Raw genomic sequence first — 16,816 nt, forward strand, 5'->3', positions numbered from 1 at the left:
TAATCTTTTAATTTACTTCACCTTAAAAGAAGATTTTTTTTAATGACTGTTGTAGAGAATAACTTGAACTTTTGATAACTAACCCTGAAAAGCTTAGTTGGTAAATAATTCAAGCATCTGTAAACTAATCAATTTAACCTTTTCTTTCTCTTTGGGGGTAAAGTAGTCCTCAATAATGTTACCTTGTTTCACGTCTGTTTGACATTGGGACTGTGCTCCTAGATCACAGTAAATCCCAGGGAGTCTTATTCGAGCCTCACAAATTCAGGGAGCCTATAGTCTTGGATGGTTTCCCTTCTGCAAAGTACATGTTTAAATATTAACAGATTAAACAGCTGGGGGCTTCGAGTTCCATATTCTAGCATAAATTACCCTTTTTGGATATTTTAAGTCTTATGGTGACATTTAATGTAAACCCTTTCTCCCAATTTCCTTATTTAAAATAACTCCAAACTGAGCCATTGCCTGCCCACATACAACATGCAGGCTTTGCTGCTCTCCTGTGGTGAAAACTCAGACAGTTCAGATATTCTTATTTTAAGGTGAATACAAATCCAATGCAGCTTCTTGGCAGTGGAGTCACTAAGATACTCCCAGGTCTAAGAGATGAGGAAATTGTTGTGGAGCAAGTTGTTCTCTCAGCAGAAATTCCCCCAGGATGTTTTTTTCACCTAGCTTCCTACCACCCTTACATTGTATGAGTTTTTTACCCATCATGCATCCTGTACACTACAGGTCCAGCCACATGGGCGATGGCCACCTCCAAACCAGACATCATGATCATCCTGTTGAGCAAGCTGATGGAAGAGGGGGACATGTTTTATAAGGTGAGGGGAGGGAGGAACAGCGTTTCCTCAAAACAGCCACTGACTGTTTCCTACATAGAGAATCTACTCAAGTTGTGACAGTTCTCATCCTTGATTCTCGAGGCAAAGGGACAATGCCATCCCTCAGTGACAGGTTCATAAGTTGAGGATCCTGGGTTTCTGCCTTCCCAACAAGAGAGCAAGAATAGCCTCCACATGCCCGTAGCTGATCTACCTAAAGACCTTTTTTTACCTGGTCACTAATAGGCAGTTACATAGATTTCCGCATGGAATCTGGTAAGTGGGACCTGAAAATTCATGGAAAAGTAAAATTATGTAAAACAGGTATTTCCAGTCCATGGAAAAGAGTCATTGATCTCAGCTTTCACGTTTAATGTATCCATAGATTTAAAAGTCTATAGTAATAATAGTTTATCAGCATCTCTGAGTGAGATAAGGCAACCGAGACAAATAGCAATTGAAAGATTTGCTTCAAGTCACTAATGCATGACGACAGCAACAACAACAACAAAAATGGAGTCTTTTACTATGCACAGTTCAAGCTGAAGTCTCCGTACCCTGACACATCCTCTCGTGGCCTATAGGAAGTTCCTTAACAACATCCCATGTCAAAAGTACCTCGTGTTAAGATCAGCTGAATCTTCTCCTCAATGTAAATACAAAATCCAACCCAGCTTTTGGCCGCAGACGTCACTAAGACATCCCCAGACCCGCAGATGAGGAAGTGATTGTGAAGCACATTATTCCACCCTCTGCCCCCCCACCCCCCACTCCACCCACCCCCCCATATAAGGAGTGTATGAAGTTCCTGGGAGCGGAGTTGCATTTCCCGAGGACCCTTTGAATGAAAGTCATGATTATCTAGGACTCTCAGGCTTCGAGAAAACTTGAGTCCTGACCCAACCATGATTTCACATGACTTCAAGGAAGGGCCTCATTAGCTGTCATATTTATGGGCTTGAGAATGGCATTGCTCTCAAGAATCTAAACCCTGGTTATAATGTAACTTCTGATCTTCTAAGACCAGGAGTCCTACTTCCTGATGAGAATGGGCAGAGCTACCACTGTTCTCACCCAGCATTCTACCTTGGAAGACTCCAAATCTCTCCGTAATGAAAGGTGCTAAAAAGAAAATGAGAGACAGGATCCTTAGTAAAGTGGTAGCTGTCCAGAAGGAGTGGAGCGGATAAAGATCAGCTAAAGGGATGGAAGGTGCCTCCTGCATCATTCTGGGCTCAGCGTACAGATTTTCAAATACAAACGATAAGAAAAATGCAAGGCCCTATAACCAGGTCCTTAAGTTGGTCATAGATATACTTCATCTTGCAAAATCTCTTCTACATAGACAGATGGAATCACAAATTCTAAACCTCATTTCTCTACTACAACCCTACCCCATGCCTTTTCTAAAATCAGGAAAAACTGATTGATAATTATTTCATGCCATGAGAATAGGGAACCAGCAGCTAGATGATTTTAGCTACTACATCCTTTGTAAGGAAAAGAACAACCTCTTCTAGGGGACTGGCAAGGAAAGAGTTTTCCAGACAAACCAAAATTAAGGAAGTAGTAGTAACTGTAGCATTCTTGGGACTGAGAAATGATATGTGTGCCAGGGAGATCAGGTCAAGAAAAAGCTCCTTTGAAATGAGCAAGGTCAGTCCCTTAGGAATCCAGTTGGAAAGCTGGGGTCCCAGGCCTTTGATTCACCAAGGCTTTGTTTTTTTCACTTGTATCTTGGGAAACCCCTTTCACCATGCCTTTTCTGCCAGGTAAGTTTCCTAAAGGAAAGACTGAACCCTTCTGCTCTCACCATCAGGGCCAGACCTATTCTCCAGGCTGGTGTTTGGGAGGGCTAACCTTTAGTAATAACTGGTGAGAGAAGGAAGAGAGTGGGGCCAAACGTACTCAGCTGCTCAGCAGACCAACTGTGTGTTTTGCCATCTTGTCCTCCCATTAGAAAGGTAAAGTAAAGGAGGCTGCACAGCGCTACCAGTATGCTCTGAAGAAATTCCCTAGAGAAGGGTTTGGTGAGGACTTGAAAACCTTCCGGGAACTGAAAGTGTCTCTTCTCCTCAACCTCTCTCGATGTCGCAGGAAAATGAACGTAAGTCCCTCTCATCCCAACTCCTTTCTGCAATCCTGGAAGGTGACAGTCCATGTCACTCGCTAGCTTTTACCAGGCCTTGAAATCTTTCTCTGCCCCATTTGGAACTTGGTTGTCCTTCACAGAGCACTGACATTTGCAATTTGAAAGAAATCAACTAAGTAAAATCTGTATCTCAAACTGAAAATGTTAATGCCGTAGGCACTTTATAGTTTTCTGAATTTTCTTAATTCCCACTGAAAGTGATTGGAATACTGTCATCATCCTCCCCTACCCCAAGTCAACTTTCTGGGCTTTGGGAAAATGCGAGAGCAGTCGTCACTAGAATTCCAGCTGTAATTAGTTAGGAATTTTAGTCATTCCTTCCCATTCTAGAAGACCCCTGAGTCATTCAAGGCAGGGCTGGGAAGAGGGCTCAGGACCATGGACTTCCAGGTTTAATTTTAAGGCTAATTTTGAACTTTTCACTTCTTTCCTCATCTTTTTATTCTAGCATGCCATGTCCCTTCTTTTCAGCAAAAAGAATCTTAGAACTCTTCCTGGTCCTTTATTATCTCCCAAGTAGTCCTTGGTCCTTCTTCCTGCCTTGCAGATACAGTCTCTGATGCCCTCAGCACCCGTGACATGCAGACAGTCCCAGGCCAAAAACCCTCTCTCAGATCCTGGGACTAGCTAAGGTCAGGTCAGGAATCTCTGGCCTCACCAACCTGAGGTCTCACAGTTCATCAAGAGATACAAATAATCCAAGCCAAACAGGAATGGCGATCAGTAAAGAGCTCAGCTGCACCAACGTCACATTTCAGCCTCAGTGACGATGGATCTGCTGTCAATTCCAGAAAGATTATTTACGTACATTATCTTCATATCATCCACCTCAAACTTGCCAATGAAAAGAGCCCTGATGTAGACTTGGGTGTCTCAGAGGACACAAGTTAGGGCCCTAAGAGGCGGAAGTGCTGAGGAGAGTGGGGCGTGGTAGGGGTTCCTGTGGGAAGGCGGGCGGGTGCCTTGGGGGAAGGCAGTGAGGTTCTTAGGTGAAACAGAAATACACCAGAGGTATCACCAGCTAGTGAGACCGAGACAGAGTTCAGCTGCCAGCCTGCAGTCTTCTTTGCCTAACAGATAGTACTCTACTTAAAATAACTATAATCTTCCCCAGAATAATGATTGTCCCGAAAGAAAAAATTAAAGGGTAAGGTTGGAAAAAGAGTAGGGATAGAAGACACCCTTGTAAGATGGAATACTTTCTCTCGAGCTCCACCGTTGTTCACAAAGAGTTAACAGTCACCTCCCATGACCACTACTGTGCAACACACCTGAAGTCTCTCTTCTTTCTAGACAATCGCCCATGAATTTTTTTTTTAATGTTTACCTATGCCCCAGGGCCTTTGTTCTGCCTGAGGCCTTGTTTTCTGCATTAGGAATCACGGTGTAACCAGAGGCTACTCTGCTATACTTTGGCTTTGACATTAAAAGAGAAGGATTATTATGTGAGAGTATCTTAAAAACTACGGCTTCGTTCCTCCAGGGAGCCTCAGTGATCAAGAGATGAGGTGATAGCACAGACCCCAGTCACAGACGGGAGGTTATTTATTTATTTTTATTTTAAATGTTTCCTAAGTAATGAACCAGGTAAGAAAAGGAACAGACCAGAGAAGCCGCTGTGCAATAGAAAGGAAACTACCATTTACTGAGCATTTACTATGTGCCAAGAACTGTGTACAGGGCTTTCAAACACTTTATTGCTCTTAATCCTACCTGTGAAGTAGGTATGGATGAGAAAACATACAGCACACTCTGAGCAGACCAGAGAATTGAACCCAAGGCCAACGTCCCTACTTCATCTAGTCTCCACAGTTCTCCTTTACACAGACCCCATCCTGTTGGATTTCACTCAGCCCTTAAAAAGCCAAGGAATAGCGAGTGCAGCAGGAAGATGGGCGTTATGATGAGTTTCTACGGAAGGTATAGATGTGTGTGTGTGCCTCATACACACATATGTAACATGAGTTCAGGTTTCCAACTTCAGGTGCTTCATTGGGTTGGCATTTGGCTTCTGGGCTAGAAAGAACTTTGTTAGAAAGACAGAAAAAAGGCAGATTCAAAGTATTTTCATACTTAAGGGCAGATAAATTCCCATGAGCCATTGCAGGGCCACACAGGGCAAAGGCAGAAGGAACATTCAAGCTATGGGCCACGTGGCTAGAGCCATACCGGGCATGTCCATCCGTTAAGTGTTCCATCCATAAGTGTCAAAAAAAAATGTACATATGATCTGTGTTATTCCCAAGTTGTCTATTTTTCATATCTCTTCAATGACTCATTTGCACACCTATTGTAATGACAGGATTTTGGAATGGCGGAGGAATTTGCTACTAAAGCCCTGGAGCTGAAACCGAAATCTTATGAAGCTTACTATGCAAGAGCAAGGGCAAAACGCAGCAGCAGGTGAGGAGAGAGAGAGAGGGTAAAAAGCAAGAGGTCTCTTTTTCTGAAAATCTGGCCAAGGCAATGTAGGCCATCCTGGGGCATATGTGCCCAAATGTGTCTCTCCCTAAGGACTCTTAGGGCCAAGCTTTGGGGACGGCTCCCGTAGCACAGTACTGAGCTTAAGATTGACAAATCTCCGGGGCTATGGAAATCTAGGGCATTTTGCTTTGGGTGAAAAATGCCTTTTCATTGTTGGAGAATGGCACCTTCTTCCGAGAAGCCTCTGCCGTATCTCAATCACTTTTAACCCCAAAGCCAATAGCATAAAGAGACACCATGACTTAAGAAGAGGCCACTTAAGCAAAACATCCTCCCGACCCTTTTAAAAGGAAAAGTAGGATGGGTCGCTTACATCACAGGCTCCTCTTTCTTTTCCTGTAGGCATTTGGGGAATCCCTGGATTGTTTAGTCTTCCTTCTAGGGTTCTCCTCAAGTCTGGTGGCATCAGACCTCCTTCTCACGTAAACCCCCACCACCACACCACACACAACGTGGAGACAGGAGGTCCTTGCTGCCAAGATTGAGAGGGTTCAAGAGAAACTCCATCCCTCATGCCCATCTGCTGTGGTTTGGCCAGTGGGCAGGAAAGGCTCCAGAAAGACCTAGAACCTGTCATCAGTGATCTTTGGATAACTTGTCACTGTCTTTGATGCCTCCTACCCAGCAACCCGCCCTTTCCCCAAACTGCCTGGGAAAGAACTGCTTCAGATTCACTGCTCTGGCCAGCAGGGGATATGGTCCTGAAAATCAAGCCCAGGTTAAGTCTAGTGATGACAGTGGCAGTAATATTAGTCTTAACTAGCTGGACTAGCAAAGTTCTTAAGAAGCTTGACTATCAAATTCTCTTTCCCACTGGACAATCCTTTCCCCACAAGGCCAGTTGCTCCTTTTCTGGGCAATATTAATCGAGAGGACGGGACTATCTCTGACAGGTCATGTCCTCATTTGTAAATTAAAATCTGAGTTGCCAAGTCAGCAAGCTTAATGCTTACCCAGCTCTGACGGAGCAGAGTGGAGGAGCAACAGTTCTGTGGGACAAGGGGGTAGGAAGGGCAGAAGATAGGGTTCTTGCCTAGGATGGAACAGGCCTGAAATTTAGAGTCAAAATATCAAGAATACAAAGAAAAAAATTCTGGATCAGCAAGATTTTTAAATATTGTAGTTACTGTTTTGTTCCTAAGCTAATTGACAGTGACCCTGTAAATGACAACCCCACCCAACCCTCATACTGCCTGGTGTGCATTTGGGCACTAAGAAAATCTTCCTGAAGGGCCTGGCTGGACTGACAAAATGGGGACATTTCTCCACTAATCCCAGAGAGGCCAGAAGGAAGATGGAGGCTGAACGGGTTAGGGAATCATTCTGGACTCTTCTAGAATGACAGCCTACCTGTTTCCTTCCTTACAAATCAAACAAAACCAACCCCCACCCCCCAACTCCCACAGATGCTACCAGAGTTCTCTGAAATAGTGACCATGTTCTCAGCTCTGGGTGATTCCTGTTGATTCAGAATAACTCCAGTTCCTGTGTTTACATTTTGTCGAGCAGACAGTTTGCAGCAGCCTTAGAGGACCTGAACGAGGCCATCAAGCTGTGTCCAAACAACCGTGAGATCCAGAGACTTCTGATGAGAGTGGAGGACGAGTGTAGACAGATGCAGCCGCCCCAGCAGCCGCCACCCCAGCAGCAGTTAGCAGAAGAAACAGAACCTGAAGCACAGCATGAAGATATATACTCTGTGCAAGACATATTCGAGGAGGAGTACCTGGAACAGGATGTAGAAAATGTTTCCATTGGCCTCCAGACGGAGGCTCGGCCCAGTCAGGGTCTCCCGATCATCCAGAGCCCGCCCTCCTCTCCAGCCCATCGGGACTCCGCCTACATCTCTAGCTCACCACTTGGCTCGCATCAGGTTTTTGACTTCCGGTCCAGTAGCTCTGTAGGTTCTCCCACTAGACAAGGCTATCAGTCCACCTCTCCTGCTCTTTCTCCTACTCACCAGAACTCTCATTACAGGCCCAGTCCACCTCATACTTCCCCAGCTCATCAGGGTGGCTCTTACCGCTTTAGCCCCCCTCCTGTAGGAGGGCAGGGCAAGGAATACCCAAGCCCACCCCCTTCCCCTCTCCGCAGAGGCCCTCAGTATCGGGCCAGCCCTCCAGCTGAAAGCATGAGTGTCTATAGATCCCAGTCCGGCTCACCCGTGCGCTATCAGCAAGAAACAAATGTTAGTCAGCTTCCTGGCAGACCAAAATCTCCATTATCCAAAATGGCCCAGCGGCCCTACCAGATGCCTCAGCTTCCTGTGGCAGTTCCCCAGCAAGGGCTCAGGCTCCAGCCTGCTAAGGCCCAGATTGTGCGAAGCAACCAGCCCAGCTCTGCGGTTCATTCAAGCACCGTCATCTCCACGGGGGCCTATGGCCAAGTAGCCCATTCAATGGCTAGTAAATACCAGTCTTCACAAGGAGACATAGGAGTAAGTCAGAGCCGGTTGGTTTATCAGGGGTCAATTGGGGGGATTGTGGGGGATGGGAGACCTGTGCAGCATGTCCAGGCCAGTCTGAGTGCAGGTGCCATCTGTCAGCATGGAGGGTTGACCAAAGAAGACCTTCCACAGCGACCTTCCTCAGCATATCGAGGTGGCATGAGATACAGCCAGACACCACAGATTGGGCGTAGCCAGTCCGCATCCTATTACCCAGTCTGTCACTCAAAACTAGATCTGGAGCGCTCCTCCAGCCAACTAGGCTCCCCTGATGTGTCACATCTAATCAGAAGACCTATTAGTGTCAACCCTAATGACATCAAACCCCACCCGCCGACTCCCAGGCCATTGCTGCACTCCCAAAGCGTAGGCCTTCGCTTCTCTCCATCTAGCAATAGTATCTCGTCCACCTCCAACCTAACTCCTACCTTCCGGCCATCCTCCTCGATTCAGCAAATGGAGATCCCACTGAAACCGGCATATGATAGGTCATGTGACGAGCTGTCGCCAGTGTCTCCCACTCAGGGAGGATATCCCAGTGAGCCCACCCGATCCAGGACCACACCATTCATGGGGATCATAGACAAAACAGCCCGGACTCAGCAGTACCCCCACCTTCACCAGCAGAATCGGACCTGGGCAGTGTCATCAGTGGACACCGTTCTCAGTCCCACATCTCCAGGCAACCTGCCCCAGCCTGAGTCCTTCAGCCCCCCCTCATCCATCAGCAACATTGCCTTTTATAACAAAACCAACAATGCACAGAATGGCCATTTGCTGGAGGACGACTATTACGGCCCCCATGGGATGCTGGCTAATGGGTCCCGCGGAGACCTCTTGGAGAGAGTTAGCCAGGCCTCCTCATATCCCGATGTGAAGGTGGCTCGGACCCTCCCTGTGGCTCAGGCATACCAGGACAACCTGTACAGGCAATTGTCCCGGGACTCTCGACAAGGGCAGACATCCCCTATCAAACCAAAGAGACCATTTGTGGAGTCTAATGTTTAAAAGACGTTTGTTGGAGTGAGACCCATATGTTTTCACTGCACATTTTCAGGCTTGGTTTCCACATTTGAGGTAGTTCTCTGGCTTAATTTCTCATGTAGTTTCTGTGTGGTGTTCGGAGGTGGCAGCCGACATGCTGAGATCCTTTGCATGCAGCCGACTGGGAAGCTGGCCTTCAGTGAGCCAGGACTTCAGTCTCTTGTCTGTGCCCCAGCCACATCCTCTCTCCCTCTCTTCAGATGCCAACGAGGAGATTGTTGTGCCGTGTGCTTTAAACCCAGGGAGATCAGACACACTGGTCAGCTTTTTCCAGGAGACAATCGCTTTCACGGATGTTCTTGTCGTGTAAATGTCTTTCTCCTTTTTTACAAAAACTAAGATGTCCTTGTTCGTTTTCTTCTAGGAACTTTAGAGAGCGTGATGCCCCTTTGCCTTCGCATCCTTGTGCAGTGTTATCCAGATAGCCCGTCCCCATGCATTCTTGTGCCATGGTGTCCTCCCCGACTGCCAGCTCCCTGCAGTCACCAGGTCTTGAATGTCCATTTAGATTATTGCTGGTCTTCCTGTGGGGGTAAAAGGATCAAAGAGAAAGAGAGGAAATGAGTCTGTTAAAATGGAAGGAAAAAAACCAATATAATTCTTTGAAATGTCACTACATTGATCTTCCAAGAAGCATTTTAGGAATATTTAGAAAACAACCAGTCCTTTAAGTATTTCGGTCAGCCAAGGAAATTGGATGGGAATCATAGATATTTTTTAATTCACTGAAAATTATTCATTAGATTTTTAGCCAACTATTAACCATTAAAAACTATTGATTTTCCGTGGGTGGAGGAGGGAATAAATATATAGGAAGAGAGAGAAAGAAAGGCTGTTCTGGATTCTCAGTGAAAGGCTGTAGAAAATCTTTGATTGAAGAAATCTCCCTTTTAGATCCTGATATATCACGGAGCACATATTCCACAAAAAGCAGACTCCTCCCGAGGGTTGGCTGGTGCAGCAATCCTATTAGTTGGATCTTTGCCTAGAGCCAGATTTTGGTCTATTGGCCTTCTTTTTAAACCCCGATGGTATAGTGAAGAATTCAGTTCTTTGAGAAGCAAATTGAATTATCTTGGGACTAAAAGACTTATTCCCAGAGTTTGCACCCAGGGCCATTGCCATCCGTGCCAGATGTTTTCTAATTCCATTTCAACGTCTATAGTTTCATTATCTATTTGTTTTTTTAGGTAGGGGTGTTTGGCGCGTGATATTTGAAAACCAGACACCACAAAGTGTCTCCTTTCAGGGTGAAGAAGGACCCCTTTCAGCCTGGGTGGTGGCACAGGAGCTAGACAGCAAGTCTTCTGATCCAGTCACCCTCCACACATCTGTGTCTTGTGGTCATTTGCTAAGTTGTCCTCTGAGTGACTGAGGCCAGCATGACACAATGGCCAGAACACTGAGACCAAAGCCTTACTACAGGCCTGGTACTGAGTGCTTATTCAGCTCTTAAAGTTTAACTAACTATACAGTTAAAACTAAACAAAAGAGAGTTAGTTCTCTGTTATTAGGAACTAACATTCTGCTCTTGTTAGTAAAGGGCTACAGGAACGGCAGTTTTCTGAATAAAAATCCAGATGTGACCAGAGCTGTTTGTAATAATAAGTGTCCTCTGAAAGCATCACTAAGACAGGGGGAGCATGAAGCTGAGATCAGAAACATTTCTTTACTAATTTAGATTCTGCCAAATGGATGGACCCCTCTGCCCCCAAGCCTGAAATAGACCAGGACTTGTTTCTGTGCTAGAAGCAAACAGCCAGGCTCACTCAAAACCGAGATGTTCCACTCTCTCTGATGCTAAAAGACTCCCCTCTACTCACCTAGAGTGGAGTGGACATCAGTGTCTCTTCTCTCTGTCTCTTTCATCAAGAAGATGAAATGTACAGCATTAGCACAGCCTACAGCTGGGAGCCCAGCAGCCTCTCGCTCCCTCTTTGTCCAGGTCTTAACTCAATTGGGCTTTTTGCATCTTACCCCTTTTTAACCACCTCTCACTGAGGTGCTGCTGCTACATTTTGAAAAATTTCTCAGTGTCTATTAGAAAAGTGCCCCTGCTTATTTGGAACACGACATCACCTGCACTCACCTATGTAGGTGGGTGAACAGGTTCTGTAGTTTTACAAACATACCACTGATGCCACTTCTCCCCAGGGTCTCGGTTTTTCAGGATACACAGGAGATTTTAGGGTCTATGCCTTATTGGGCAAAACACCTAAAATGTCAACAGTCAAAATGCAATTCTTTTTTAGCCATTAGAAGAGGGAGTGAATATCACTACTGGGCGCCAGTTGTCTTTGACTCTAAAATGCCAACTGGACCTTACTGGGGGGGAGACCAAGATCTTCCTTGTAAGCAGACTGCCTGTGCCCCGTTTGGCTACTTCACTGCCATGGGATGCTCTTAGTACTGTATCTTAGGGATGCCCGTGCCCCAGCAGCACTTGCTGAATCAATGTCTGGCTTCAGGTGGGGGGGGAAATTTTTCAAATGAAACTGGTAAGTTCCTCTCACCCAGTTCACATCACCCTGAAATGGAGACAGTGGTGACAAACGTCAGCTTATAGGTTTCCCACCAAATTGTATGTTCCGTTCACCCAGAATTCTTGCACTAATGGGTTTCCATCACATCACGTCTATAAATGGGTGCACTTTACTGTTTGAATTTGTAACTGATACTGGATATTTAAGTGTGCGTAATGTCTTCATTAGAAAAATAGCAAAACCGCTCTTGTCTTTTAGTGTATTTTTCAAGAAAAAGGAAAAAAGAAAGAAGTCAAGCAGTGGATCACAACATTTATAGCACAAGAAATAATTTGTATATAAGCATCAAAAAGATTAAGAGTTTTTAAATACAAAAAAAAAATGTTTGCAGTGATTTTAAAGTGCTTTTCCAGCAATGTTCTTAGGGACTCCTGAGACGTGGTTATTTTATTTACTGGATCAGTAAGGCACACAATTAACAATTAAAAATTAATGTTTATTTACAAAGTAAAGGGAAAAACCTGTGTAACATGAGAATTTGGCATGGACAAAATGGAGACCATTTTGTATCTGCTGTTGTATCTTGCCCAGGTTGCAGATGTGCGCTATTAAAGTCCCAAGTTAATAGAGCACAAACCCTTGTTCTTCTCCCATGTGCCCTCTTTTTAGATGTGTTTAACTTAAACTCGAAGGCTCAGGAAAATTCCAATAATTAGAATCATGTACAGTACCCCAGGTCGATGTCTAGAGATACAAGTTTGCTAATTTAGTTAAGCCTGGATTACTAAACACTTTTCCTAAATTATTGTAAACAGAACAGCTTAGAGAAAGGTATTCTCAGTCCTTATATTGTATAGTAGTTTATGAACCCCTCTCTAAATATTGGTATTTTTGTACTCCAGAGATGTACCCGATAGAAAAAGTAATCGGTATCTAATTTAATATCCATTAAGTATTTTCCTTAGATTTTAGTCATAGGCGGTGGGTTCTGTGGACGTCACCTTGCTTCACCAACTTTACCACTAGGTGTCACTGTGGCTCTGCACCAGGCTTGTCTGGTAAGCAACGAGTGACAGCATCTCCTCTTAAGGAGCCTCTTCCAGGCAGCAGGCAGGCCCATTGGCTCAGAGGGTGTAGGAAGTAGAGAACAAGGTCTGGACAGCGGTCTGCACGCATCTGCACCAGTTGTGGCGAGATAAGCTCTTTGAACACTACCTGCTTTGGACCTTCAGCCAGGCAGAGGCTGGGAGGAGGTTGTCTAGAAGGCTCTTGCTCTGGTGGGTGGGAGGGTGGGTATGCAGAAGACCCCTTTCTTCCCCATGAGCACCTATATCAGTTCCTCTTGGCCTCCAGCTTCTACAACTCCAGAGGTGTCACAGTTGGATGGTTTGATTCAAAGATAGTTATTTTTCTACTGCAGAAATGCCTTGGACAAAACCAGTTGCTTACTGAATCTTTGCCACAAAAATGGAGCGGGCTCCCCCGGGGGCAGGAGGTGCCCATCCCTGTCCCAGCCTAACCCGCCCTGCCTGTCCTTGGGCTGCCCACTTCTCAAGAAGCGAACCGGCAGAGGCAGCCGGCTGCTGCTTCCTCACCGGGGGCCGTGCTGCCCTTGTCGCATGTGCATTAGGAGGTGTGGCTTTTCTCCTTTTCCTCCAGGAACTCCAGACTGACCATCTAACCATGACTAACAACAATGAACAAAGGGCTTAGGGGTAAGAGCTACCTACAAAGACGTGTCATGGAAACCTTCACCGTGCAATGCCTTGAACTCAGCTCTGGCTGCTCCCGAGAAGAGGTGGCTGGCTGGGGGCCTGGACACAGCACAGTGGGGCTGGTGGGGCCATGTGCAGAGCTACTTGAATAACCACTGGGTCTTCATCAACTCCTCCTACTACAGACCACTCAAGGGCTGAAGTGTTGGTAACCTGCGTTTCGGTGTCCCATGCCTCACAGCAGCTGAACCACCCTGACGTGCTTGTGGCCACATGAGGCCCCAAGTCAGAGCTTTGAAAGTCAGTACCAAATGAACGCCTAATTGGACACCAAAAATCAAGTGTTACTTTCATGTCTCCTCACCCATATCACCTCATTTCTTCCTGCTGAGTCTGTGATATCTCCACCAAGCTGACCTGCCAGGTTTTCGCTGGATGCATATAGATGCAGGCCAGCATCGCTTTCATTGTTTTCAGACCTACTCTGTGGAAAGGAAGGAGCCCAGCCTCTTTGTTTTTGTAGCACTTGCGGGCTGGATTTTTCTTTGGCCTAATCACTAACCAGAACATCTGGTTAGAGGGACTCAACTCAAACCCTGTGGTCCCCAGGACCAGACAGAGTTAATTCTGGAAAATTCAGTACTTGAATGTACCTGCCTTATTGTGTACCAACTTAACTGGAAAAAAGAGTTAGAAATGCTGGCTCCAGTTCTCTACTTCATTCACAAGTTATTTTGGAAATCTGTAAGTTACACTTCCTGTTCTGGTTTGTTTTTTGTTTTTTGTTGTTTTTTTCTTTGGCTGATTCCTGCTGAGTGGGGCCGGTTCCTCGTCAGGCTCAGGGCAGGTGCCATTCTCAGGCATGGCCTCCTTTCCATCTAGCACAGCGTCTTTGTCTCTGTTCTGTCTCCTCCAAATCCAAGATGATTTTAATTAGTACAGACATGTACAGTCTACAATTAAAGAGTGATTTGTACTAATATGATTTTGATTCTTCCTCCTCTTTGCTGTCCTTTCAAGACACTTGCTGGAAAAAGCTTTAATGCACTTAGTTTTCCTTTAGGTTTTCTATAACTCAGATGTAAAGGACTTTCTCTGTACAGTATATTATCCGATGCATGTTTGTTCTCTATCTGATATATTGAACACCACACAGTTGTGAACTCGTGCCGTGGGGATGCCCCACACCCAGCAGAGGCATCCAGCCCCCTGTGTATAAGGAAAGATTTTCCTTTGCTGTACTTGCTTGAGCAGTTTTATTGTCTGTACATGTGAGCTGTGTGAGATAGATGTGACAAGTTAAATGAATGCATTTTCCTGCCCATGTATACAGATCGCCATCTGTACAGTGAACTGTATGTATGAAAGCAAATGTACTTATTTATAAATGGGTAACACTTGGAAAAACATGGCGTTGTGGTGCTTTCTCCTTCCGTTACAATACCTCTCCAGGGAGCTGACGCTCAAGCTCACCCTCTCCGAGGCCCACAGTGCCAAGGAAACTCCTGCGAGGACGACTTGGGCACGTTCAGGTGAAGGCCACATTCCTGCTGATTTGTTTGGTCTCTTGTGGGACATTCAGAATCACCCCTTCAGGCTTTTATTCACTCATTGAAGTGATTGAGCACCTCCTCGAGATGGACCCTGAGAACTGTGGACAAGGGAAGAGTCCAAGGGCCTGTCCGCAAAGGCCCACTGCATTTGTTGAGAAAGGGAGGCTTTTTCTTCAGTGGAAGAGTTTTTCTCCACCATACCAAGGGAGCACTGAGCTCTTCTTGTTTTTCACTTCACTAGCTGAGGCTGTACCCCAATCCAGCTACCGTACCAAAATGCAAGGCTGAAGCAGACTGCCCGTTACAGCTATTAAGGTTAGAGACCACATGCAGGGGAGGGCCGGAAGCAGCCTTAGCTATAGTTCCCAGGGCTGTCAATGCGGGAAGCCCACTGCTTCCAGTGTTTATATTTTCTTCAAAAATCTGGCCAGAAATTCCAATCCTCACCGTATAGAGAGCTAGACAGCTGCATCATGAATGGAGATTTCCTGAAACTGGCAGGAGACTCAGAACCTTTTTTGAAAAGCCAGCACCGAGTCCTGCCTTGCTGGCTAGCTGCTCCTCTGCGTCAGCGACAAGCAAGGAAGGAGACCACTTCCTCACGACAGCAGATTGCCCTGAACAAACGTGCCCTGCTGTGTAACTACAGCCATTTCTCCCAACGACCAAAGCTGGGGAAGCAGAACAACTCCAGGCATGCACGGTCATCACAGCCTGGACACCAGAATTGCCTTTAAAGAGGCAAGGAGAGGACTCCGGAAGGAATCACCTGCTCCATCTGAAAATGATTCCTGGGCGGCTCCAGGTATTCCATTAAAAATCAAAAACAGGTAAGTGGTTGGGAAAGAACACTTTTTAAGGATTCCTGGGACACTGGAAGAAAGGTGAAGGTAATGATTCCTAAAAAGCTTATGCTTAAAAGGAATTTGCCTGAACCTGACTAAAACACCACTCAGAGCAGCAGCAGACAGCTAACCAGCAAGTTCTTTGTTCTCTAAAGTCCCAAATCAGACTGTTCTCTTCTTTTCATTCTCCAGCAGGCGCCCTTTAGCAGCTCCTTGGAGTCCATGCACCACTGTGCCCACGAGCATGTGGTAAGCCAGGCTCCCTCCCATAGGCTGGGGTGGGTGGGCTGAGACTGAGGGGAGGAACATGGTGTCATCCTTTCAGCTTTAAAAATGGAAGCAGGAAGAGCCTGGAGAAACTTGGAAACTGAGTCCTCCTTTCCCAGGAACAAGAGTAGGGCTTTCATACTAAGGGTCTGGAAGTCCCTGTGATAAAAAGGAAGATCCCTCAGAAGAGACAGTGCTCAGAGTCCATTGTGATGGGCCATTCTCTTGAGATGCCCATTGTGTCCCACGCTGTGATGGGGACTTGACACGTTCTCTAATTCAGTCCTCACTCTGACAGACGACATCATTCTCTCCAAAACGCCAATGAGGAAGCAGATCCTGAGAGCTTAAACTGCTCAACACAGGCGAAGGTGGGACTGCGTCAGATCTGCCTGGGAAGATTTCCCCCTATAGGGCCAGTCTAAGAAAAGCAAGCACCCGAGTGCCTGCAGATGGAGCACAGGCAGTGGGTCAAAAAGGAAGCTTGGAGAAGGCTACTTGGTGCTCCTTTGGAGAAACAACTCTGCCAAGGTCAAGAGGGATAACTTGGGGAACTCGAGGTGTACTGGTAACTCAAACCCAGTAAGAAGGTGAGGTCCCTCCTGAGGAGGTGAAGGAGTGCCCCTCTGGAGGGAGACGCATCATCCTCTGGGATCATTTGAATGTTCACGAACACAGAGACCCTTAAGATTCAGAGACTAGCACAAAAGCTGGAAGTGGTATGGCACGCTCACAGGGTCAAGTGCCTTTGCCCTCACCCGAGAGCCAGCCCTGACATTGATTCAGAACGGCTTGGGAACACGTATCGAGCCACATGCTTTGCATGGTTTTAAGCAAATGAAGGTCCACATAGAAGCCTTGATTCAGGAGAAAGGTGCCACAGATACATAAAGCAAAGAGCACTCAGGTCTGGCTCACGTGTTAGAAACCAGATACCGTACTTAAACATTAGGAAGAAGGAATTCATGTCACTGAAGGGCCATTTACCTTCCTAGAGGAT

The 16,816-nt window shown here is 46.1% G+C and overlaps 1 protein-coding gene across 11 annotated transcripts in view; it reads left to right on the forward strand.

Moving 5' to 3' along the window:
• Positions 1 to 16,366, forward strand: part of TANC2 (tetratricopeptide repeat, ankyrin repeat and coiled-coil containing 2) — a 283,842-nt gene extending 267,476 nt beyond the window's left edge. For 10 of the 11 annotated variants that reach the window (XM_033089675.1, XM_033089678.1, XM_033089679.1 and 7 more), the window contains 4 exons: positions 736 to 827; positions 2,788 to 2,934; positions 5,282 to 5,382; positions 6,973 to 16,366. In XM_033089675.1, the coding sequence (XP_032945566.1) occupies positions 736 to 827; positions 2,788 to 2,934; positions 5,282 to 5,382; positions 6,973 to 8,917 (2,285 nt within the window). In that variant the 3' untranslated portion in view covers positions 8,918 to 16,366. The remainder of the gene's footprint in view (positions 1 to 735; positions 828 to 2,787; positions 2,935 to 5,281; positions 5,383 to 6,972) is intronic. The other variant, XR_004421261.1, reaches the window with a different exon arrangement.
• The last annotated feature ends 450 nt before the right edge of the window (positions 16,367 to 16,816 follow it).

The sequence above is a fragment of the Rhinolophus ferrumequinum genome, chromosome 21, assembly GCF_004115265.2.
Source record: "Rhinolophus ferrumequinum isolate MPI-CBG mRhiFer1 chromosome 21, mRhiFer1_v1.p, whole genome shotgun sequence".
Classification (NCBI taxonomy): domain Eukaryota; kingdom Metazoa; phylum Chordata; class Mammalia; order Chiroptera; family Rhinolophidae; genus Rhinolophus; species Rhinolophus ferrumequinum.